The 26,891-nt window shown below is 36.4% G+C and overlaps 2 protein-coding genes across 2 annotated transcripts; one reads left to right on the top strand and one right to left on the bottom strand.

Moving 5' to 3' along the window:
* Nucleotides 1–1,157: 1,157 nt before the first annotated feature.
* On the bottom strand, nucleotides 1,158–17,746 carry LOC143465367 (methylmalonyl-CoA mutase, mitochondrial-like). Its single transcript, XM_076963603.1, has 16 exons — nucleotides 14,857–17,746; nucleotides 13,672–13,783; nucleotides 13,457–13,600; nucleotides 11,716–11,870; nucleotides 11,475–11,568; nucleotides 11,247–11,361; nucleotides 10,602–10,785; nucleotides 9,952–10,127; nucleotides 8,627–8,719; nucleotides 8,450–8,561; nucleotides 8,045–8,142; nucleotides 7,845–7,927; nucleotides 7,531–7,665; nucleotides 6,683–6,875; nucleotides 6,294–6,444; nucleotides 1,158–1,703 (listed from the first exon to the last, which is right to left on the bottom strand). The coding sequence occupies exons 1-16, from the start codon at nucleotides 15,110–15,112 to the stop codon at nucleotides 1,558–1,560; spliced, it is 2,247 nt and encodes a 748-aa protein (XP_076819718.1). The 5' UTR covers nucleotides 15,113–17,746; the 3' UTR covers nucleotides 1,158–1,557.
* Nucleotides 17,747–21,143: 3,397 nt separating this feature from the next.
* LOC143465368 (26S proteasome regulatory subunit 7) lies at nucleotides 21,144–23,330 on the top strand. Its single transcript, XM_076963604.1, has 3 exons — nucleotides 21,144–21,829; nucleotides 22,056–22,372; nucleotides 22,707–23,330. The coding sequence occupies exons 1-3, from the start codon at nucleotides 21,199–21,201 to the stop codon at nucleotides 23,058–23,060; spliced, it is 1,302 nt and encodes a 433-aa protein (XP_076819719.1). The 5' UTR covers nucleotides 21,144–21,198; the 3' UTR covers nucleotides 23,061–23,330.
* The last annotated feature ends 3,561 nt before the right edge of the window (nucleotides 23,331–26,891 follow it).

Genomic DNA, 26,891 nt, shown 5'->3' on the forward strand with positions numbered 1-26,891 from the left:
CATTACATTAAGTGTGGTCCTGTTTTTTGATTGATGCATCAAATAATTTGCGAGTATACAAAGGTTAACGGTGCCTGAACCCTGTTGACCTCAGTTTAATAAAAAAGTAATGAAGGTGAAAGGTAACACCCTAGAGCTAAACTTTTATATCTTCGACACGAGCTTTCGCAACCTTCATCAGGTGTACTGTGAGATGGAAACTTCTATTTCAACAGCTGAGCATTAAATATGAATCTATAGCTCGCCGCTGTTTAGTCTTCACAAAGGCTAGTGTCACGTCACACTTTCAAAAGCGTAATCTCCGTTTTGTGCTTGTTGCGTCCAACTTTAATTAAGGCGACCTCCAACCATTTTGAGGAATAAATTTCCCTAACAAGAAAGCGGGCCAAACCCGAGGTAATTTGGCCATCAATGGCAAAGTGCGGGACGGCGGCATAATTACGAAATGTAGTTGTGGCATCAGAAGGATTACGTAAGGTTGTTTACTTTTTACATCTACTTTTTCTTGCGCTTACAATGAGATCCAGATACTCGCTTTATATTCTTGATAAAAGCTACGAGCATAAAGAACAGCGTCCGTAGATTCTCAAAACAGAAACTCTCAAATGGACCGTTGGCTTCTGACGAAACTTAAAATCGTGTTGTTGATGCATGTCCATCAATTTCTAAAAACACTCCTCTTCAAACTAAACATGATTGGCCTCCAGCAAGAGCTGCCGAAACAAAATTTTGCAAAGAATAACTTTATTCAATCTTTTAAATATAAATAGCAAAGCTCAAGTCACGTGATCGAAAAGCATAAATTACACTTATATATAGCGGAATACGAAGGCCCAAACTTTGCCAGAGGCCTGAGTGTGTGGACAAAAACAAGATGGACCTAATATAGCTCAATGCTGGCACGACCATCTTTCCCAACAACCTATTCAATATTAGCGGCTGTAACCAACTTACTGTAAGTTCTTTGATCATTGATGTCCGCAGCAATTAAAAACTTTAATAGAACCTAGAAGTGTTTACGTGCCGCTAGATCTGTGTAAGAAGTGCCTGGTGCTAGCAACGTCAGGGGGTTTTCGTGCAAGTTTTATCCTAATTCAAACAACAATTAAACGTGTTTTCGTCACGTAACGTGATGCGATTTCAAAAATTGCAACCAATTGCTATGAAGGACGTTTCATTTAGCGGAAAAACGAACGATTAAATCGGCCGACACTTGGCATCCAATCATGCCCACAATACATATCTATACACCATGACAAAAGATATAAATCACATTAAACTTAAAATTCTAAACAATAAATTTTGTCAAAGAAATTCACATGACAAAGCATGATACAACGTGCTATAATAGAAGCGTCGTTTTCCAATAAACACACAAAGCAATTAGACGATTAGTTTTTAATTTATTTCGGAAATTGCGTCCTCAAAAGCACGTACCAATTCCAACCGCAATAAGAAGAAATAATAGCAATGAACAACCGGGGATGCACGATGCGGACGTATAAGAAAGTACGAGAGTCATAAAATGTAGGGAATGACGAATACGCTACAAGATGATCACAGCGACTGTCGACGTTTAGAAATGTTCTTTTCAATCAGGCTTATTACTTCCATTGCAGCTAGCGGCAACCTCGTGCCTGGTCCGAAAATGCAAGCTACACCAGCTTCGTAGAGGAATTCGTAATCCTGCGGTGGGATAACTCCTAAAAAACACAAAAGACACGGCTCATTAAGTTGATGGAGTAAGAAAAAACGATGATGATAAAAGTAAAAAGTTATTATCGCAAGGGCCATATCGCAAAGGTTGCCTTGACCTAGCAGCATAAACTGTGCTTTTATCTTCAACTGTGGTTTTGAATATACGAATGAGTAATTATAAATCAATATTTATCATCGTTTAACAGTAGCTGGAGCCCAAACACTCGTCATGGTTTCGATAAGAGCCAAAACTTGAGTTTGTTTATGTTATTAAAATACATTGCTATCACCAAATTGAAATTTTACTGAATTTTCGGTTGCGTTTTTGTATGTCCTAGATTATTTAAAAACCCTAAGCCAAAGCAAAATTCTACATTCAACAATAATATATCAACAAAATTGACAGCATTAAACATCGCGACCAAAATATCATAACGCAACTGATTTGACAACAGTAAACATATGCTAGGCGCGGGAATGCGTGAGACTGAACAAATAGAAATTCTCCCCTCAACTGCTAAATGTGAGTGCTGGACAGGAAATTACAGCTGATGGGAACAAAATTGCTCGAATGTCACATCATCCAGTCCGCTGTTAGACCCACAACCATTCTTAAATGAACGTGAACTTATATAAACAAGTTTTTGCAGTAAAGTAACTTTCTGAATATGGCAAATCGCAACACACAATTAACATGTGAAGTCAGTCATAACCACTCTCATTGAAAAGATAATCACAGCAAGTGCCACCCACTTAACATGTCAACAGCCGTCGAATCTATTCTTGGCAATGCTAGCTACAAGGTATTCCAGGCAAGCGTCATTATGTTTTTTCGTTTCTCAAAACAACAGCGACACCAAAAAACCGCTAATAACAGATATGTAATACCGGGCTAACCATGAAACCTGCGCGAGAATGCGATCGTGTGAATTGTCTTTGTTGATTTGTGAGAAATCGCGGTATTGTTAATGAAAAACCGTTTCAATATGAGCCATGACAACAGAAAGTCAACAACACAAACGCAATGCAAATATCAAGATGTTTATCACAGTGATTTTGGTCTCAAACTCAAGGATAAAATACCACACCGGTGGCCTGACTTCCAAAAAACAGCCTTTGGAGTACATGACAAACAAGATATAAAGTTTGTGAACGGCCGAAGCTCAGTAGGGCAATTCTATCGGCCATGAAATCACACTCGGTTTCATTATAATTTAGAAAAAGATAGACCTAAGATGTGAGTATGACGTAGAACTTGTTTGATTGTCACGGGATATGAAACTACTATATATTGGATAGCGTTAATTGGCTATGACGTGCGATATCGAAAATCGATAAATTTATTTTGATGTTCTTGGCCAACACTCAACATGCGCAAGTTCTTAACAACCCATGGTATTTTTGCGTGACTTATCGCGTTATTTAAGATAGAGATGAAATGCCATAACTGCATGACGATCTTAAAGAGAAGACATCATTTATCAGCAGAACTCTGGCGGATGTTTTCAAAGTTTGGAAATTAACTGCAGTTCTTACCGTAAAACGTGAAACTAATGGTTACAGGAAACGATCATTTAATAAGCTGTATGATATCACTATCACGGTAAGTTAATTACAGAAAAGTATTTCTTTACTTCGGTCAAATACAGTTTGATTTTCCACATAAAAATACGCACTCGGCTAATTAGCATGCACAAAGGGAGTTTCTAATGCTCTTTCTTCACATATTTTTCGTAGCTTATTTGACCGTGAACTGCGTTAGAATATAATAATAGGCAGTCATATCATTTAGCCCAGTGGTTTTCAACATCATGGTACGTGACTCCCTTACAGTGGCCTTCAAAATCCGTGGCCCCTGCTCATCAATAAAAAAATGCAGATTGTTGATTGCTGGTGTAGAGTAAAATATATAATCAAAACCAGGGTCAGCTTGCAGATTTTAAAACCAGAAATATATTTTACCCGAAATGTGCATCCTCAGTCTCGAGCATGTGTAGATTCTACATTTACAGATTCTATTTCTGGTTTTAAAATCAGCAAGCTCACCCTGGTTTTGATTATATATTTCACTCCACACTTGCTAGTGCAATTGACAGTCGATCCAGTGATCGTTTACCGTTTCATATAGCCGACGCTGACAAGTTTTTTAGATCCATGTTTTAGAGTTTAGACAAACGTTTGTTCTAGTTTTTCACAGCAAGTACATGCACAAAAACATAAGAAAATTGTGTCCCGCTTTGCCTCGTCTTCCCCTCCTACTACTACTACTACACTATAGCTCACTAGTGAGGCATCTGCTCGTGACCCCGGAGAGCGCCCCCATGAACCCCGGTTGAGAAACCCTTATTTAGCTTTACAGGGTTAACTAAACGTTGACTGAACTTCGAGTTGCTTTTTTTCGCCCAATAATGGTAAATGATGTAATATGTATGCTACACCGATGGTGTAACGTGATTGCAACTGTCAAAATTATTTTGTGCTAAAATAGAAGCGAAACAACTACACACCACAATATATACGCATACCAACCGGTCATTTTGCCGCATTCAGAGCACCCACAGCTAGAACTTACATATATAGAAATAACAAAACCACAGCAAGGAAAAATGACGATATACGCTATTTTTTCGCGACATGTTGAATAGGGGTGCGTGCAATATTTAAATACTAAAATGCGGTTGCTGACGTCGTTCAACAAACGTGTGTTGGGTAGCAATATCAACAGGCAAATAAAATTAGATTTCATCCGGATTTCTTTTGGCGTTTAAATAACTTTATTTTTCTTGTGAAGGCCTGTGTGTTTGGGCGCAAATATAACCATGCTTTCCGGTTATCATACACGCACGCACGCTCGCAAATTATTATTGTGGTCTCGGTTCAATATTTCGCTATACATGTGAAGGAAAATTTTTTGCAAAACTCTGAAAATCAGGCTTAAAATTAAGTCGCAACTTTGTTTACTTACACGCCAAAGATAGTATTTTAAACTATAGCGCTGATGAAACCGAAAGTTAGAATCACATTATTACACTTTTAATTGAAATGATTATTATGCAATCACGATGACGTCAGAGATTTCATCACAAGGAGCGCTGAATATCGTGTTATGGCAGCAGATACACGACCATGAATGTCGTTCTAACGTCAGCCACAAAACAAAACTTATTAAATTGGCAACTCATAGTTTGGTAAAACACAAATATGGCGTTTGAATTTTCACAGAATATCAACCACGTTTGGCAACCACAGACAGTCACGTAGTCCAAGTCGCATGCATTTTTCACTATGACGCTACAAGCAGTAATATGTTCAAAAGTAGCGTAAGACAGTTCATAGATCACTGGCCATTCCGTCACTGACATACGATACCAGAATATCAACGTCGACATGTTAGGTCCCGTTTGTTTAACCAGCACTACATTAATCAGAGGTTGGTAAAACTGTTGTGCTTGCGCGTTACAAACCACAGCAAAACAATAGTTGGAAAAAGATAATTATTTTGCCTTTTCATAACTAAAAGTTGATAAAATGTTGTCAAAATCTAGTCACCTGAGATATCAAACTTCTTAATCAAATGCAAACGTACTATATAGTGCACACTGTGTGAAGCTTGTGTATGACTAGACAGGTACATTGCGTTACTGACTGTCGCCTTCGTATTAAGGAAAGATGCATTATTAAGATTAAGATAAGTTATTAAGTTTTGAGAATTATCCCAAACGTAACAGAAAAGCGAACCGATACAACACTAAGCTAAGCATGCCTCCAAAAGAATTTTATGCTTGTATCGTATTTCCAAGTAAAGCTTATCGGAATAGCATTATGTTACGCAACCGTCGCTTATTGGAGCTTTGTCGGTTGTCATTCGCAGACAACTGAACATTTTTCACCCAAATTGAATGTCATGAAACCGACCAATTTAAAGAGGCATGCGAAAATACAACGTTGTGCATGGCACACGCAAGCAAGCGAGCAATAGCAGTCCTCAAGAAATCAGAAATCAAGAAATCAGTCCTCAAGAAATCATTACACTTGTTAACTAAGGGTTAGGCTCTTATTTATCACTCTTAAAGTTCAACGGCCTAGGTAAACAAATTTTCCCAACGCTTGTCAACATTAATCACATAAACATATTGTTGAATTCTTCTCTTATAGCAACTGCGAGTTTATGAACGCCATTTGTAACTAACCTTGAAGGAAACAATTAACTTTAATTCGAAAAACCGATTTCCCCTGAATTACTTCGCAAAACGTCACAAAGTATCACCGTAGGCCAAGCTATTATCATCACGCGGCTGTGACAGCTAGGCTATAGATCGCGCGGGTGAAATGTACCAATAATACAATGATATATTCCGTAAACGCTTCTGCGAGTTTAAGATGTCAAATAGGTTATACTTAGCATTGTTTCTAGGGGTTTTAGCTAATGTTGCGAACAGCGTAAAATCGAGGTCGGAACAAGTGTTGTTTTAATAATTAATAAGGCAGAAAACACAAAGGTTCTAACACAATTTTGCTCAATAACGCCAAATAGTGATCACTATACACGAAAGTTTCAGTTACATGGTGGCGCGGAGTAAAAAACAGTTACTCACCGCCAGCTACAACTAGAATGTCCTCCCGTCCAAGTTTCTTTAGTTCTTGTACCAGTTCTGGAATTAAAGTTTTATGTCCAGCTGCCAGTGAACTAACGCCAACGCAATGGACATCGGCATCAATAGCCAGCTGCGCTACCTCTGGTGGTGTCTAAACATCAGACGTGTAAACGACCAAATATCGTGGGTCCTTTAATTTCAAAGTTTAACGATTCCACTCTAATACTAGTGTTACACTAAAGGACAACTTTAAATTCCACTTCACTTAATTTTTAGTTTCCAGCTTAAAACCAGTAGGTCTATATTTGTTAAATGTACTGATCGTACATTTAAAGATGAACCAATTCAAGCAATTAGATCTACCAACCATTATATAGCTTATTGTTCACCTGGAAAAGAGGACCCACGTCCACATCAAAACCCAGATCGGCAAACCCAGTAGCAATGACCTTTGCTCCTCTGTCATGTCCATCCTGTCCCATCTTCGCGACAAGGATGCGAGGCCTTCTTCCATCTTCTTCGTAGAATGTTTCTGCTCTTCTGAGAGCTGTGCTCATTTCATCACTTTCACCAAACTCAGTTCTAAGGAAAAAGTGTTAACTTTCAAAAAACATTGGAAGCTCATTAACTTGAAGTAAGTATCCAAGAGTTATCCGAAGTTAACAAAATTGATGATAAACAATCATGAAAACGTGACTGGGGATAATAGATGCATCTCTTGTGATAGTGGTATTAAAATTAAACAGAGTATCAGTAATGTCCAACTGTTACAAACGTTTAAAATTAGTAAGTACCTTCGGCTACCCTAATTAACTGCTGGGTTGTGAAACAGTCGAATAGGGTTCTTAAATGTTATACTCTGGAGCAAATGCGAGAGTTTTACGGTGAAAAAGTATTAACTATAATAAAATAAAAAATTAATGATCCACATTTCTAGCCTTCAAAAATCCATTGAAGAACATGTGATAACTATGGCCCAGAGACCAAAAAACACAGGGAGTTGACCAAAATTTTGAGTTAAGCGAAAACAGGTTAACAAGGTTTGACTGCATTAAAGCAGAAAGAAAGCATCTTAAGCTAAGGGAAATTAAACAAGGTATAAAAGTTAAAAACGGATGAAACACATTACATAACAGGTATCGAGTTACATACCAAACAACTTTTTCATGAATGTTTGTTATGTTATATTTCAATATCTATTTAATAAATCTTTTTCCAAGAGTTTTTGATTTATTACTTGTAAGCTCCACTAACTAATCGATCCAGAGCTTTGTGCCTTCCAAAAACTTCTTCCATGGCGGATGATATTTCACCCACAGTGCAACGTGCTCTTGAACAATATACCGCATGCTCCAAAAGGTTTCCATTGCCTCTAAATGCAAAAATTAAGCTTCGTAACGCGACAAAACCTTTTCAAGGTTGTTTTTGGTAATTGTTGATTTAAGAGGAAGTGGTTATTTTTATTTCATTTGGTAGTAGTTATTTATTTAAGCCCACACATCATACCGAAAAATGCTTAATGCTCTAAAATAGACTAGCAACTAAAACAACCTTGCAGCTTCAACCAAATTTTCAAGACAAGCCTGAACCTTCTTTTCATCTCTTGTACTTTTTATCCTTTTCAATTTTTCTACCTACAGTTAACTTATAACAAGTTGAGCACAAATCATTAAATGTAGGCAAACAAGGATACAAGAAAAAAATAGATGCTTTGCAGGAAAAGTTGCTATTGTTTAACTGATGAAACTAACCTGATTATTTCTGACTTGTGTATTGTCTATTGACAGAACTTCAATTGGATCTTCCTTAGCAAGTCGATGTTGGTTCACGCCGACTATTATTTCACTTCCTAGACAGAAAATAAGCTGAGTGACCTATTTAGAGTAGATAGACTACACACTACTTACATACTACTAGCAAGATTAAATTTCCATCAGAAGTATGTGGTGTGTAAATTATTGAAGTTGCTAGCAATGCATTGTGCATTATTTCATCATCGCACATGTTTTAAATTACAGTATATTGCTTCAAACAAAGCTGGTAAAAGCTGCGAATTACAATACACAGCTGCTTAGTTCCTCGTGATCCAAAACATTTTGTTGGACACTTTGCTACAATTTTTGTTTTTGCTAATGATCATGCAATGTCAGCCATACCTGAATCTATCCGTGCTTGTCTTTTTGCAGCACATTCTTCTATTCTTAGCTTGGGGATGCCTTGAGCAACCGCTTCTGCCATTCCACCCATTTCTTCTATCTCTTCAATGACCTACAAACAAGCACTGTCAGAACAGGAGAATTTCAGCATAAAAAATTAACTAAGAGTAGACATGCCTTTAGTGCAGCATCATAGATATCATCGGTTAGGTTCTCCATCATGTAAGAGCCACCCCAAGGGTCAACTATGTGAGGGATTCCAGTTTCTTCCTAAAAACAAGCATACTAAATAAAAAATTGAAACAGTTAGTAAAGTAAGGCGACTTGATGGAGGATATCATGGCTAGAGCCCTTTTGCAATCATTCAGAAGGAAAGCAGAGAGTTGTACGTCATGCTATGCTCAAATGATTTCAAACTTATGGGCCAGGAAACATAGCAAAGCTTTAGTTCCACTATTTGAAAGAAGGCACTCTCTTCTTCACCTTCTTACTGATAAATAAGTAGAAGGTTCTACTGATATTATACAGTTTATACCAAATCAGGGCTTGGAAAACCAGGATCAATTTCTATGAATAGGGTAGACCAAAAGACATTGAGGCTGGTGACTGCGGACGGAAGACAGTACACCACATATATACTTCTTGCTAGGATGCCTGCATTAACTTGAGTGTAAGTATGAGAACAAAGACAACTGTTTGTTATGAATTAGTAGTGTCGGATTTTAGTGGGTGTCTGGGTGCCATGGCAACCAAATTTTGATTTGGGCATCCAATATTGAGGTGAATGGATGCCCATTGGGCACCCATTGTTTTTTAATGCCAGGTTTTCACTGTACAATGAGGTTGCCAATGTGACTGATGACTGGATAATGCCATTGTTTAGGGTGTGATCTGTTACAGACTATGCTATACGCACAGCAGGAAAAGATTGTATTAAGGGATGTATTTGCAGGAAATTACTAGCTGGCAGTTGTGACTAGACCATTGAGAAGAAAAAGAGCCGAGCTTTTATGAAATTTAGACATAAAAACAGCATGGTTGTTTGTGTCTGTTGGCAGATTAAGCTTAGTTTGCCAGAGTTGGGCATCCAACTTTTTCTAGGGGTACCCATTTTCACAGAGCCAGGATGCTCATGGACATCCACTAAAAACAGTTAAGGGTATTCACTGATTATATTAGGGAAAGTAAATGAAGATTTACGAGATCAACATATTTACACCTTAATGTTTCGGTAATTTCTAAGAAATATCATGTATCATGTATATCATGTAACTGCACGGGCAAAGTGCATTGTCAAAGTGTGTTGAAAATACAAACTACAAATTCATGAAATAAAGTCCAGCTCGGTAATTTAATTTTACTTATAACAGTTTTGAGTAATTTTTAAAAAACAGTTTCTGGAGCTATTTTCATATGCTATAATACATGCATCCAAAGATGATAGATATATTTAGTATAGATAACATACATGAAAAATACTGAAATAAACAAAAATTGGAAACCTGCAAAATAATCTGTGTGTTTCTGGCAATTCTGGCACTTGTAACAGTAGGTAGTCCAAGAGCCTCATCAAATGAATTTGTGTGCAAAGACTGGGTTCCACCAAAGACAGCTGCCATGGCTTCAATGGTTGTACGAATAATATTGTTGTATGGGTCTTGTTCAGTCAATGACCAGCCTTTTTATTTCCAAACAAAAATACAAATAAAAAACAAAGAATGTTATTATAATATAACATCTTATGTACATATTATACTGTATTTATATACATACATACTTTTAATAATTTGTTATTTTCTTTTTAATCATAATACACTAATAAAAAACATTTTAGGCAAAAAATTGTTAAGTATGGTAGTCATATTTATGCATCAATTAGTAGAGATAGAATAACTGAATGCTATATTTTTTTTAAATGCAATAACTATAAATATCAGAAATAACATTATTGAAAAAAAAATAATATATAAAATAAACCATTGAAAAACTAACACCTTGGAAAGCCAAGTATGTAAACAAAGGGAAACTACCAATATATGACAATATAACCCAAATCATTCTAATGATATATACATATAGTCTACGATACTGAATAATGAAAAATGTATGATTGCTATGCATATCATATATATATATATAACAATCTATTTACCTGAAGTCTGAGAGTGTGTTCTTAAAATACAGGATTTAGGATTCTTGGGCCCAAAAAACTTCTGAATAAGATGGGCCCACAATCTTCGTGCGGCTCGCATTTTTGCGATTTCCATGTAAAAATTCATTCCAATACCCCAAAAGAAGGAAAGTCTTGGAGCGAACTGATCAATATCCAAACCAGCCTGAAAGCAAAATAAAAGTTCTCTATTTGGATTGCAATGTCAAAACAAATTTGTAAAATAGCTTAGAAAACATATTTTAACCATGGTAATAGTAAGTTTATGGAGAGTTTTCAGACAAAACGTCAACAAACTACCAGAAAAAACTCAATATAAAATCTCCTATAAATAAGAAATAATATTATGTATTGTATATAGTATATACTATCAAATATGGTGTGATACTAGTAGCGATACCAGATATCACCAATTCATTTTACATTCCACATCCATAATTTCTAAATTTTCCTGCATTTATTTTTGACACAAAACGAGTAGAAACTAAGAAACCACATAGTAACGGATTTAACTTTCATTGCTATTGGCTTGAAAGCAAATGATTTTCAGCAGTAGATTTAATTTTCATATGCTTTGTGGAAAATTAAGAGTGAAGAAACAATTTCCTCCTCAACTGAAAAACTTACCTCAATTCCAGTTCTGCAATATTGTATACCATCAGCTATGGTGTATGCCAGCTCAAGAATAGTGTCTGCACCTGCTTCTTGCATGTGGTAACCACTGATGGAAATGCTGTTGAACCTGCAAAATAATAATCGTTTCTCCCTTATAAACTATACACAAAAAATATTTGTTTCGCACACATTATGAATAACATTATGAGAACGAAGACAAGTATTTAAAATCGAGCTTACTTTGGCATGTGTTGGGAAGTGTAAGCAAAGATGTCAGATATAATCCTCATCGATGGTTTCGGTGGGTAGATGTACGTGTTACGCACCATAAATTCTAGTTTCAAAAATTTCAAATATCAAGCAAATTTCAAAAAAGTTTATGTTTTCTCTTCAAAAAATAAGATAACAGTATTAGCACAAGCTGTGGCTTCTCACTGGATATTTTGATATGTGACTTCTCACTGGATACATTGTTTCTTACCTTTAAGAATATCATTCTGTATTGTTCCAGTTAATAACTTGGGGGAGACACCTTGTTCCTCTCCAGCAACTACAAACATGGCTAACACAGGTATCACTGCCCCATTCATGGTCATTGAAACTGACATTTTGTCAAGGGGAATTCCTTCAAATAAACTAAAAACATGGGCAGATTTTAACTGTTGTGCTTTTCGTTTTTTAAAGATAATAATCTTGCGTTTTAGGAAACCAACTAATGCATAGCAATGCATGTCTAAGCATAGTATACTAAAACACAGACCAGCTGGCAAATGTCAATTGTTTCAGTTGTGCATCAGTGCTGTGGCATAACTTTTACTAAATTTTTTCAGTAAAATAAAATTGCCAAATTTGATAGAATTGTTCTTCTATTTACTGTATAAGTGTATATACTAGGGTTGCCATACCGTCCGGAAAATTCCGGACATGTCCGGAATGTAGGGTTAAATTTTGCGTCCGGGAGGAATTTTAAAAAATCCTCAAATGTCCGGAATTTTATGATAGGCGCTAGGCTAGTAGCTGAAGGCCTTATATCTTGGTCGATATTGTAAAATTTAGAACATGTCTGAAACGATAAGAGCGTATATTCGCTGAAGAAAATTATAAAGCAGTGAAAGCAGTAGAAAAATAGCGCAACAAGAAGTCTGTTGCAGACCAAATTAAAATACCAAGGAAATTGTCGTTTGTTTAATGCTTAATGATTTCGAAGTGGGCCGCGGGTTTTGTTCGCACCGTCAAGGTGGGGCATTGCTAGTGTGACGTCATATTGACAGACAATGTGTTCATACCTCATTCTAAAAACCGCTAGTGGGCACTAAAGAGTGTCCGGATTTTAGGCCATGAAAATATGGTAACCCCAGTATATACTTCCTAACATAAAAATGGGTGTGTCCAGTCATCCACCATATTTAGTGCGAGCATAAGCTGTATAATAATATGTTTCACGCAAGTGAATGAGATAATTTTGCTTTTTAAAGTTTGGACTAGGCTATTATATTTGTATGAAATGTGTTTTTTTTTCACACGTAAATCTTTGGTGCTTTCAGAGTGCCTCGCCTTTAAACTTTCGTAGTTTTTATTTTAATTTTATTCACTTGGGTTGCTTTTGAATTTCAGTATTGCAGAAAACAGTGTTAAATTGGAATTCAACAAAATTAATGAAATGAAATTTACTCAGAAAATATCAACAAAAACTCCACCAAAAAAAAAATTTAACTAAAACGAAATGGTCAAATTTTTACATCAAAATTTTATATGCATCATCCACAGGATGAAATAGGAAACTAGTTAGGAAAAGTTTTGATGTACTGAGCTTGCTAATGCCTACAGTGTATGTGTTGGAGCGCTTAACATTGGATTGAATGGCATAATTAACATTCACTCCTTATCAAAACATACAGCAACATAGCACAACAACCAACAGTAGCTGTTACACCACAAGACCTTTATCACAAACAAAATGAGTTACATGGCTGATTGTGGTGCACACCAGTAGCAAATCAATGTTAATCTAAACTGGCAGACAAAAATATAAAAAACAAAGCTAGGAGTACAGCTGGTCTACAATGTTTAAACATACTGTGGTGCAATGAATATAAAATAAATAATTTAATTGATTCTACAGTAGATCTGTTTACAACATAATGCACCATCTTCGCTAAAAGTCTATGATGCAGCTCAGCATATATATTTATCAAGCAAATTCAAATAACTTTTATGTCTACCTTTTCATATCTTCCACAGAGTCAATGGCAACTCCAGCCATGCCAACATCACCCTTAACTCTTATATTATCAGAGTCATAACCTCTGTGTGTTGCAAGATCGAATGCTACACTGAGCCCTTGCTGTCCAGCTTTAATATTGTCCCTGAGCGAACATGATATCACGTTACAGGACAACATCACACTTGACAGAGAAGGTTACATAATATTGGTTACCTGTAAAATTTGTTGCTTTCCTCAACTGTACTAAAACCAGCATATTGCCTTATTGTCCAAGGTCGGTTTGCATACATCGTTGGATATGGACCTCTGGTGTATGGATATTTTCCTGAAAAAATTGTCCTATTTTAAACACTGTAAACAAACAGGTTCGCATCCACAAAAAATTCTGCAAGACATAGCTAAAGAAACAACTCCTTGCCTAGTATTTACAATATCAAGGTATACGTTCCACATTGTGGTATACATACATAGGCATACAACGTTCTTTATCAAGTAAGTATATACAATATATATGTATACAATACAAACAAATTACAAAAACACAATCACTGAATTAATATACTCTACCATCTTACTAAAGACATTCAAGCAGGAGTTCTTTACTATCAGATTACTTTCACCCACAAAAATCTTTACTCAATTCAGGTTTTACAGCATATCTTGTAACATTTTTCTAGCGCTGTGCATAAGTTATCATGATTTAACTCGCCAAATGTTGCCCTAGTAGTTTTTTCATAACCTGATAAATTATAGTTCATGCACCAAAAAGCTAATTTCTTTGTGTAAGCTTACATTAAACAACAGCATGGGGCGGTCTGCTATGATTCCGTAATGCTGAAAGAGGTCACCCAAAACAAAAAGATTAAGAACCACTGCATAAAATGATAATTTGTTATTTTCAACTTATCAAGGTTGCTTACTACCTACTAGTGTTTATTTAGAATGACTTTCTGTAATATCCTTTTGTGAGTGTGGTATAACATGAGATGGATTGCATAATAAATGTAAACTGTGAACAGCATAACTTTAATTCGTATATTCATTTTGTAGTTTATGGAATATTTTTAGGAAGAATGTAAATATAAAGTTGACCATAGAACGAAGACTTGGACACATTTCTATATGCAATTGCAAGCAACACATAGGAGTATTGAGGATTTGTGAATGTATATACGACGGAAGTCCCTATATGAACTTGATCTTAAGGAAGATAGCGTGCATATGATGCCAATTATATATACTATTAATGTACAACTACCTAAAGGGTTTGATAACACGCTGCAATAAAATTATATTATTATGAATGTTAATGTTCAAGTACATAGGCCTAATTAATTGCAATTATAAATAAAGATATAAGCCTGGTATATATGTTTCCCAAACATTTATTACACATACCCGGTAATTCATTAGGCATGTCTTTTGTGTCATCCTTGGTATAAATTGGTTTCACAGATAATCCTTCCGGAGTAACCCAGTAAAGTGTTTTTGGATCCACCTTTTTAAGCTGCTTTTTTGCAAGTTCAGCCCATTCTTCGTTTAGTGGAAGATTGATTCTGCTGCTGAAGTGCCTCTCTGTTGGAGATAATCCCAACACACATTTCCATTGTAAAGACTGCCTTTTAACTAGATCTCTTTTCAGCAAACGAAGCATTGCGAATGCATACTAAGAAACCAAAGATCTTTAACACAAAAATGCAAGCTTCTCACAATATACTTATGGAACAGTTTGGCAGTTTAGCAAGGTTTTATACGCAATCAGCTATAAATCTTGCATTGAAAAATGCTGGAACAAATCTAAAGTGATATAGACCCCTTTCGGAGTTACAAATGTCAGCTTTTTATGGGTGGTACGATTTTATTAATTGTCTATACTTAACCATGGAAATTGTCAAACCACTTCGATTCTTTTTGAAATTGCAAGCATACTGAGCATCGCATTATAAAGATTTCACTCAGGTGAGTAGCATATGAATTTTTTGCACAGGAAAGCAAAAATATTCAAAAAAGGTTGCCTAGTTTTTATTTTACAGCGCTTTGAATCCCACGCATTGGTTTTGTTCAACACGAGGTTATGTTATGTTGTCAGTGTAGCATTTGACATGAAATGCAAAAAAGTTTAAAATAACCTCAAATTAACAAACACATAAAACTATAAGGATGAACTGTGAATCGTTTTTACAATAACACATAAACCACGACATTGTAAAGATGATTCTGCTACTCAGAATACAATAAAAAAAAAACACGAAACTTGATATTCGCCTTCGATTGTCTGACTAAAGTAGAAAACTAGAAGTGAAGTCGATAATGCATACCTGAACCTGTGCTGGATTAATAGGCCTTCTGACGATAGAAAGTCGGAGTATAGTGCAGAAGTGCACACCAAATGACACCACAATTTGAAGAGCTGGGGTCTAGTATATAAATGCATCCTGTGGTTATGCACTTCTGCATTAGCCTAGACTCGGAAATCGATATGAAATTTAATATTTCTGTACACCAGACCGCATAATTACGTATGCCTGATGTGCACCAATTATACGTACCCTTTCCGAAAATTAACACTCTGTCAAAAATTTTATTTATAACGGCAGCAAATATTTCCATGGAAAAAATCGTGCATTAAAGCTCTTTTTCACAGTTTCAATTTGAGTAGCTGGGGTTAAGTATCATAGCATACAAAAGCATCCTGTGGTTGTGCACTTGTATACTAGACCCCTTAAATATTCAATCAATCAATCACTTTATTTTTCGCTAAAAGCGTGGTGGGGACGAAAAATCATGCCAGTTTTCACTAACACGCGCCAATGAACAGGAAAAAGTGACTAAGCCAAAAAGGCTTAAAACGTGCTCAAGAGAAATAATGTTGATATTTGATGGTAACAACTAGCATGGCCAGTAAGCCTATAATTAGTTAAATCTATAAAACATAAGTTGACAAAGCGAGAATTAAGCAGATAAGCAGCTGGTGGTGTGTTCAAGCAACAGATGAATGACATTCGCTTCAATGCTGTACAACAGAGGATGGGAAAAGAAACTCACTGTAAAAGAAACCCAAAAAATTTACAAGTTAATGAATAAACAGACTGACGTTCAATTTTCTTAATCCGGTTTGAAATTTCCACTACCATCATTTTATCAAAGTGCTTTATCAAAAGCTACTTGTCATGTGCATGCTGGATGCTTACTGCCTATGTCTGGAGTTTGGCAACAACAAATTTGGTGGCATGTGGTGGAGGAAAGCTTTAACTATTTTGAAGTTAAAAGAAAGATAAAGCAAGTGAACATTTTTTAAAAATTCACTGAAATTTCGTCAATATAATTCCAGTTCCAGTATTACTAAGCGTTGTCTACACTCAATAACAGAATGTGACTCAAAGCCAGTAAATATCCATTAGTGAAATACAACTAAACACATAATTAAGAGAAAAACAGGTGCTGGAGTGCATAATTACAATTGTCACATAGTGTCATGCAAGTGTGATGATGAAGCAAAATAAATTTGTAATTTTTTATAAAAAATTGTCTTATTTTTCAAAAGTTTTAAAGTTTTCGTTAGGCAGAGCATTCCAAATTTTGGTCCCATATATGGAATAGTTTGTTGGGTTAAGAATTTACTGTAGAAAGGAAGGCAAAAATTGTTATAACATAGTAACCTAAACCTTGAGCATAAATCTGCCCTCTAATCTAAATCTAACCTAAACTAAATTAAACCCTAAATAACTAAAATGAAATTCTTCTGACCTAACCGCCTATCTTTAACTATGGGCTACGTGACCTATTTTAGGTGAGATAGCCTAGTCCAGTGGTGGGCAAACTGCGGCTCGCCGGCATGTTTTTTGTGCTCTTGTAGTCGAATCGTAAAATTCCAAAAAAATTGTAAAGGCTACCAAGAGTGCCGTTTATGAACGTTGCTCTCTTTTTATTTTCTTTATTTAGGTCAGCATTTCGTTTATGACGTAACAATAGACATAGAATCCGAAGAGTTCGTGTTCAGTTGAAATAATTTTGAAGCTCTCTGGTATTTGCATTTTCTGCAAATGGCTCTTCTATTGAATACATTTGCCCACCCCTGGCCTAGTCACTCTCATTAATAATTTGGTAAATTAGAGCAGCGTCTTCTTTAAATATCCTTGCCACAAGAAACTAGTTCTTACGTACCACAAAGTTTAGGGAATTCATGAAGTGGGCCAGTCTAACTCTAACCTGAGACGAACGTGTGCTTACCTTGCCGGTTGGAATAGTACTGCTGTATTTACCAGATGCTTACTGATGTAGGCTAACTACTACCGGTAATCGTTTGCTAAAGCAAAACATAGTTACTCATGACGTCAGGGATCATAGGGAATTTCCCATTTCGTGGACCTCTCTGTACAAGTTATTCCAGAGTTTAACAGACATTAAAAATACTGTACATGAATAAGTACGGAGCTAAAACAAACACAAAAAAAGGTTAACGCTTTTTTCATGGCTGTAGAATAACTATATTTTGCAGCGTTTAAATTAATACAAACGTAAGTTTACCTTCTTTGCCATTGACCTGAAGAAAATTTTGGTAGTTAAACAAGTAAATGTGTATAAAAAAATGTTTTTAACTTCTAGAATATTACTAATCATTTTATGCAGCACTTCTACGTATAGAGGCGTGTTCAAGCTGTTCATAGCTTCAACATACGGGGGCGCTTTTTATCTTTCTGGTTTCAGGATATGTTTCTGGCTCTTTTATGACATCTTATAACTTTTTACATGACTTGCGAATTACACTGTGACAAACGCTTTGACTAAAGTACCGGTATCCTATGGTTGACACCAGGCATAATAATAATCATCAAATGTAATGCACTACTGGTGAATACAGAACTTTATTGGCTGCCGACGTTTAATTAACCCATTCGGGTTCGAGTAAGGTTGTATCGTTAATTTTTTGCAATTATCTGTGGTGTGTTGGTTGTAAAATGTTGTGCCAGCTTAGCCTAACTATTTTGCCAGCGTTTTAACCTTCACGGACCACAACACTATGGTTGTCTTCATCTTTGTGACCGGCCCATATAGAAAGAAAGCGTTGTGCACAGCACATGTCTGGTGTTTAAAATGAGTCAAAAAATCTTCTTAGTAAGCTAAGTAATCCCATGCATACAGCGATATTTGGTGCAAACTTGCGCATACTGGTGCACGCTTCTTGTTGCTTACTGGTGCACAGCAGTCTTTGAAAATTACGCTGTCTGGTGCACAAAAAACTTACTTTTCATACTGGGTAACCATCCTTTACTTTTTCCTCTTGCCTCTACTGGAAAGTTTGTATGATGCGCCAGTATGTTCTGCCCTATATTCTATTGTATTGTTAAATTTTTTCCTTGAAAATGGGGAGCAAAAAGTATGGTGTTAACCTTGTAGAATGGTCAAACAAAAATTACGCTCACAGACAATCAACGAACAGGCAAAAGCGGCAAAGCCCTGAGTGCTTAAATCGCGCAATGTGGGAATTACAGTGGTGTAACAACGATGGAGCGTTGACATTGGCACTAAACCTGGAATGCGATTATATTAAAATTTAAAAAAAAAGTAAACCAGAAAACAGAAAAGTTATAAATATTATGACTTTAATATTGAAAGTTATGAATACACTAGTAGTTGCCAGACTATAGGTCACACCCATGGTTGCAAAGGGTAAAAAATAGGTTGTGCTGAGGCAATGCAAACCTGTGTCTTAAAGGTCAAAACTAGGTTTTGTTGTATATTTTCAACGTTTTTTTCCTCTTTTCAAGTTCTTTTAAACTCTTTCATCATAGAATTAAATGTATATGTTGCAATAATAGACTGAATTATTGCATCATAGATATTTTATCTGAGAGTTTTAACAGCTGCATGGTAGAGGTAAAAGATAACATGGTTCACAAGTCAAGATTAGTTGATTACGGTAATATGTCAGAATTAAGTTATTAAACATCCTGTTTTACTCTGTTTTTTTTAAAGGGTTAATTAAGTTGAGATGTTAAAAGGTTGATAATTGTGCTTGAACATGCTCGTTGTGATAAAATTTGTTGTTTGAGGCTTGAGTCATAAGATTTTCACCAAACTCAAGATTTGGGTCCCGCTCAAAAAGTTTGGAAACCGCTGGAATATACCAAACAGTAAATTAAGGGAAATGTCGAGGGCATGATTAGAAGTCATTATTGTGCACATTGGATGGTAAAAATATAACCCCACCAAAAGAAACACCATCCCAGGGATCAAGGTCTCGTTTCTATGGCCAAGATGAGGGCACAATAACAGCACACCTTAACGTTCCCATGAACAGCTGCAATTATAATTTAAGATAATACTCTGACTATGACATATTCTTAACACTTGATTCAAACAATTGCAATTTCGTTATTGTTAAAATAACATAAGAAATTAAAAAGTTGATGTAAATGCCTAGAGAATGTCCAATGTTAGTCAAGGTATTAATCTTCCATTTGTGATGAAGTAGCCTATGGTAGATTGCCAACACCCCTTCTTCATCACATTCCCTGCAAGGGTTTTGCTGTTCGCTCCAGACTTAGCAATTAAACCAGGACCTGAGGCGGTATCCATTCCAAAGGAGCATTCTATTTTGTTTTGTCCTGTTACTGTATTTACGAAGTCTATTGTGAAATCAACAAGTAATTCAGATAAGAAATGCAGCTGGACAAGGAAATTTTGTTTTGTATTAATGCTTTGGAGGTTTTGTGTTAAAAGATACTTAAACTTATGGTGACATCTAATATTTTCAAAGAAGAAGGGAGCATTATTATTTGTGCATAATCAAATTGGTCTCCAAAGACATTTGTTAGTTAGTTAATGTCCTCATGTTAAAATCGACAGGAGACTCAATTTAGTTTAAAGGAATAGGCTTGCCCAAAATCATTCTGTTGAATCTATCACATACCCTTTGCATACGATTCATTAAAGGTGGTAGTGCAACTAGGAATCTAACTCAGTTAGCATTTTTATGAGTCGGGCATTCTAGCCACTTCTTCGACAAAAAAATTACTCGGACAAAAGATGTCACATTAGATGAGTTTTGTGGTACTTGCTGGGCTATCATTTGTCTGTACATATACATAAGGGGTTTGAAAGGCAATTTATAAAACCGGCAGGCATTCTTGATTGATAAGGAAGATTTTTGTAAGAATGTCGAATTCTATGCTGAAAAGCCACCAGTGATGTGTCATTGTATTGTACTGCTGCTCCAGCAGCTTGTGACAAAACTTTGGTTGCGAAACTCACCTTGTTTCTTCAGTGTATATCCGTGTGCATTCCGAAACAGTTGAACATTTGATATGTAAGTTTTAAATGGACATGATGGATGAAGAAGCAAGCAGCATTTTTGTTTATTTAATATAAATTATTGCTTAAGCAGTTGCTTTAGCTTATGATAAATTGGTTTTTATACGGTAAGATAGAAAATCACATTCATTTTGGAAGTCCTTATCTGCAAGTGCATGGCACTCGGGTAGCTTGATTCTGTATGATGTTTAGTGTATTAAAAAGGAAAAATCATTAACATTTTCTTAAAGAGGTTGCAGTGTTTTATGACATACATTATGGAAGCATATAAAACGATCAAACCTATAACAAAAAAGTTACTGACAGTGTGTCAAGTTTTGAATTGTAGTACAGTATATAGTTTTTTACTGTTTGACAGACCATATGCTATTGAAATTTTATTGTATGTTTAGTATTTCAGTAAGTAGTTCCATTAATTAACAAGAAATGCCTGATTATTTGGGAGCTGATCAACGTCGTGTCAAAGAGGATGAAAAGGAGGAAAAGCCAATCCAGGCACTGGATGAAGGAGACATAGCTCTTCTCAAAACCTATGGACAAGGAGCTTATGCAAAACAAATCAAGGCGGTGGAAGAGGACATTGTCAACATCACAAAAAGAGTTAATGAACTGAGTGGCATCAAAGAGTCTGATACCGGACTTGCTCCTCCTGCCTTATGGGATCTGGCTGCTGACAAACAAACTTTACAGAGTGAGCAACCTCTGCAAGTTGCTCGATGCACAAAGATTATCGATGCAGATTCAGATAATGCCAAGTACATCATTAACGTTAAGCAGTTTGCAAAGTTTGTTGTTGATCTCGGAGATCAAGTAGCTCCTACCGACATTGAAGAGGGCATGAGAGTCGGAGTTGATCGCAACAAATATCAGATTCATATTCCTCTACCTCCAAAGATCGATCCGACAGTAACGATGATGCAGGTTGAAGAAAAGCCAGATGTGACATATTCTGATGTGGGTGGATGCAAAGAGCAAATACAGAAACTTCGGGAAGTTGTGGAAACTCCGCTTTTACATCCAGAAAGATTTGTTACCCTTGGTATTGACCCACCAAAAGGTATTTTATATGTGCTTTTCTAGTTTACTATAATGTCTTGGAGAGAAGCTAAAAATCAATAATTAGATTTAAATTGAGATTTTTTCAAAAACTATTTAAATGTAATTTATTTGAAGTTTTTTGAATTCCTACTTTTAATTCTGTTTATGCAACTTTGCATATAAAATTTTGTTGTTCCTTTTATCAATGTTTTGCAAAACAGTTTCACTTTCAATCTGTTGCTTAGGTGTGCTTTTGTTTGGTCCACCTGGTACTGGGAAAACATTGTGTGCCCGTGCCGTTGCAAACCGCACAGATGCCTGTTTCATTCGTGTGATTGGTTCTGAACTTGTTCAAAAGTATGTTGGAGAAGGTGCTCGAATGGTTCGTGAACTTTTCGAAATGGCTCGTACAAAGAAGGCTTGTTTGATCTTTTTTGATGAAATTGATGCTATTGGAGGAGCAAGGTTCGATGATGGAGCAGGAGGGGACAATGAGGTTCAACGAACAATGTTAGAACTTATCAACCAACTTGATGGATTTGATCCAAGAGGAAATATTAAGGTAAAAGTCTGTTACAAATTTCAGAAAGGTAATGCATGCATGTAACATGCTATTTACATTACTATGATTGGTAAACATATAAACTACATACTGGTGGTACAACCAAGGTTTACTAATGAAGAAGAATGATATAACTTTTAACTTTATATGTGTTAGAAGTTTTTCCATTTTTTTTACCAGCCTGTAGGAAAAAAAACGTTGTACTTGAATTGTTGGAAGCCCTTGACATAAACTTCTTAAACCTTCACTTTGCAATTCAACTCACTATATAATTACATCTATGTTCATACAGTTTAAGCATTCAAATTTTAATTGACTAAAGTTGCAACTTTAGGTATTGATGGCAACAAATAGACCAGACACACTTGACCCTGCACTGATGAGACCGGGTCGAATGGATCGAAAAGTTGAGTTTGGACTCCCAGATCTTGAAGGTCGAACCAAGATATTTAAGATTCATGCACGTTCTATGAGTGTTGAACGGGATATTAGATATGAACTCCTAGGAAGACTATGTCCTAACAGTACTGGTGCTGAAATCCGTAGCGTGTGTACCGAAGCCGGCATGTATGCTATCCGTGCACGTAGAAAGGTGGCGACCGAAAAGGATTTCCTGGATGCAGTCAACAAAGTTATAAAGTCTTATGCCAAGTTTAGTTCTACACCAAGGTACATGACCTATAACTAACTGATGACGACTTTCATATTTGGACACAGATTGATGTTTTATGTAATCATTATTGTTTTACTCTGAACACATTCTGGTTTCCACATGGTTGTAGGTCATGGATTTATTGTTGTAACTAAAACACTTGCGATTGTAATCTGGATAAACTATAGTATTTCCATTTATTAAAACGACCATTGATTTTCACGAGTGTAGAGTAAGTTTTTTGAATAGCTCCTATACGTTTAGCTTTGCCATTTTTAGGCCGAAATTAAAGTTACGAAATTTCAATTGCGTCATAGTTCTGGTAATTGTCAGTTTCTTCAGTGCATACAGTTACGTGATTGACTGCACATGTTTGTTCATTCGCAGTTTAAAGGTTTTTTTCTAGTTGTCAGGAGTGCTTCGGGTCGTCGCAGTAGGGCGAGAAATATTTAACCAGTGTTTACATAAAACTTAGCGGTGCTTTGCTTTATCTGGAAGAGCACAGTGAAGGTGAACGATGCTTGGTATCGTGTTGAGTATAATGAGTGGTAAACGTTAAAAATGTTTGCAGAGATTTGAAATAGGCTACCTCAAAGGAAGACTTTTCCGCCATTATTAACAGAAGTTCTACAGGTGATTACAGCTTTTAATCTCTCGCGATTTCAAATTAAGGTAAAAGCAAACTTTGTCGTAACTGTGAGTTAGGAAGCACAGGTGTGGGAAGGTTACCGCGTGTGTTATGCGGAAAGACCTTCGCTCTCCACAGTATATCGCAAAACTGCGAAACCAGCGGCCCAGAAAAGGTTTCAAGTTAGTAACACAACTACAATTTGGGCTAAGCGATGAAATTATACTGATGCGTAAGCTAGATTAAACTTAAACAATTTCTTACCTACTTTAGCTATTTCCAATAGATGAAGCGTTTGTGGCAGAGTCAACTGATAAAAGACGAAAACATTTCGGCACGCGCCAGTCTAAAATTTTCGACTTTAAACTTTACGTAAATATTGCTTCGTTCATCACTTGAGCTGGAACACATCGGTGTGTCTGCACCAAAATAATCCCGCCACACAGAAGATAGCAGGATAAAACAGAAATAAAATAATAAAAAATAAAACAGGACTTAGAATAGTTTTGAGAGTTTGGTTTAGGGCTTAGGCCAGCTATGTCCAACCGAAATACTTTAGTGGGCCAAACACCAGGTCATTAGTTCAATTGACCGCACATTGCCATCATGAATGATTTACACTAGTAATAATAATTAATCAACGGCACACTTTCTTACACATAGATTTCATACACATTCATATACGTATAAACTTTACATATAAAATACAACAATACCAACAAAATACAAAAAAAGGCCGCACAAAACCTTCAAAAGGGCCGTATGCGGGCTGCGGGTTGGCCATGGCTGGTTTAGGCAACAATGCCAAATAAAACATAAGAACTTTTGAAAAGTTTTAGGCAGGATGTAGCGGCCTTCGAAAAATTCTCCTAGTGTCGTTCATTAGGCTCTCACAACAAGTGCGCCCACAGCGTATACGCATAGTACACACGTGGGACCTGGGTATCTTAAAGTGAGGGGCAAGTTCAAAAACAAGTTGGCCTTAAATCAAAGAGTACCTGTCAGTAAATATACTGGTGAAAGGATCTGTACTAACATACAGTGATGAAGTAATTATTGCCATAAATAAGTGGCAAAAAACGCAAATTCATCCATTAATTTTTGACGAGCATGGCGGTAGTTATTACGTCACGATAAAAGAAACAATAGGGTTGACTCAGGTGTTTGGATCAAATATGATTAGAATGTTTTCTGTGACAACCAAGTAAAGGGTAATAGATATAATTATAACGTACTAGTACAGGGGTTCCAAAATTTTTTCGACTGTGGCAAACCGACTAACTATGCCTACGATATTAGCTTTTTGCAAACTTTTCGACCGAAGCCGCTACGTTGAAAAACTATATACGGTAAAAGTCACTTCAAGTCAGATTTAATTTGATCAATGCATACCAGTAAAATCATTTATTCTTACTGCAATGTGAAGGGTGTTCCCGCTTTTGTGCGCAAATAGTTTTCATCCGGGGCTTAAAATCAAACAAGCACACCCTTATAGTTCCTGTTCGACAGCATTAAGTTCTGATCTTTGTTTGTTCTTGATCTGCGTCAGTGAAGAAAATTCCGATTCACACAAGTAAGCTGTGGCAAATGGTAATATAACGCAGCACACCTGCGACCATCTGGCGGCACACAGTATGAGAAACCTTGTACTAGTGTACAACAGGAACATTTTGCGTCAAATTGTATTGTTAATTTTTCGCTATTTGCGCAGGGCGAAAGTTAAGATGCTAATCTTTGTACAGTAGTTATAGCGCAATAAAACACATGCTCACGAAAGCAGGAAAGAGTGGTAGCGCCCAAGCATTCAAGATAGCAACAGTATAATTGTTCTGTAATATAGTAGGTTAGCATGGCCACCTACTAAAAGCCTAAACTAGCTTACCGTTGGTGTATTTGTACTGCTTAATGTATATGCAACCCTATAGTACTGTTCAATTTTGGCTGTTGGCTCTAGTCTAGTCGGGTACCGGTAACTTTCTTTTCAGACAAGAAAGCTTTAACAGTTTATGTAGGCTTAAACAAAACTAAAATATTCGGTTGAGCAGTTGAATTCTATCTGAGTATCTACGACTAGCCTCGCTGTTGTTAGGCCAAAATTAGAAACGTTACAAAATGGGTATTACCTAATTTACGTCGTACCCGCCTGTTGATTTGTAGGTCACTTTATTCCAGTCAATGACGTGATTGTATGCACACAGTTACCGGTATTTTGGTTGAACGTTTTTGCTAGAACCATTAGCCGTTCGCAACGTCGCAGGATAACAAGAAATTTAACTAGCTGGTGTTCTCTCATGTTTTGATTGAGTATGTGATCCAGTTTTTTGTGCAGGGAGCTAGCTTTTCCTACTGTAAGTTGAGGTATCGTATGGAAATCATGATGTCTATGTTTGCGTTCCAAGGCAATAGCACGATAGGAATACCACAATAGCAGTTTTAACTGAGCGCATGCAAAAATTTTCTCGTGACGTCAGCAATCGCAGCCTGCTGTTTTTGTTGATCGGTATAGCACCCTACTATTGGTGACATCATGTAGTTGCTGATAGTAATGTAGAGAGACAGGGTGATAATATAATCAAAAGAATGGGTGTTAATGCTGTACAGTACCCTGCTGTTTTCTAATAGCATCATGTTATTCTTTACTGATCAGGAATTGACAGGCTGCTGTTGGTGATGTGTAACCCTATGCTGCTGTTCATGACGTAGGCTGTGTGCACAGCAAACTGTGATTGCTCAAGTAAAACTCAATCTCAATCAATCAATCAATCTTTTTATTTTTCGTCAGAAGTGCGTTGGGGACGAAAACATCAAGTCAATTGTTATTAGCATGCGCTAATGAACGGGAAAAAATGACAAAGCTGAAAAGGCTTAAAACGTGCCCAAAAATAATTAAGGTAATAATTGCTGGTAACAAACAGCATGGTCACTAAATCCGTAATCCACAAAACCTAAGTTAAAAAAGTGAAGTTAAGTAGACGAGCAGGTGGTGTATTCAAGCAACAAATGTTTGAAAATTTAAGTTTATCGGTGGATGGGAAAAGAAAAGCCGCCGTGAAAGCTTTTTGGTGGCCATAATACTATCAGTAATGTAAGGCGTTGTTGATGAGCCCGAGTTTGAACAGCAAAAATGCTTAAACACATATTTTTCTTCACGTTCCTGCTGTTTATGTTTTGGTTTATGTTCGTGCGGGTATTTGCTTGGGTTGTACGTGTACAGAATCGTGTTCTATGAATTCGGTTCG

This window comes from Clavelina lepadiformis, chromosome 7, assembly GCF_947623445.1.
Source record: "Clavelina lepadiformis chromosome 7, kaClaLepa1.1, whole genome shotgun sequence".
In the NCBI taxonomy this organism is placed as follows: Eukaryota; Metazoa; Chordata; class Ascidiacea; order Aplousobranchia; family Clavelinidae; genus Clavelina; species Clavelina lepadiformis.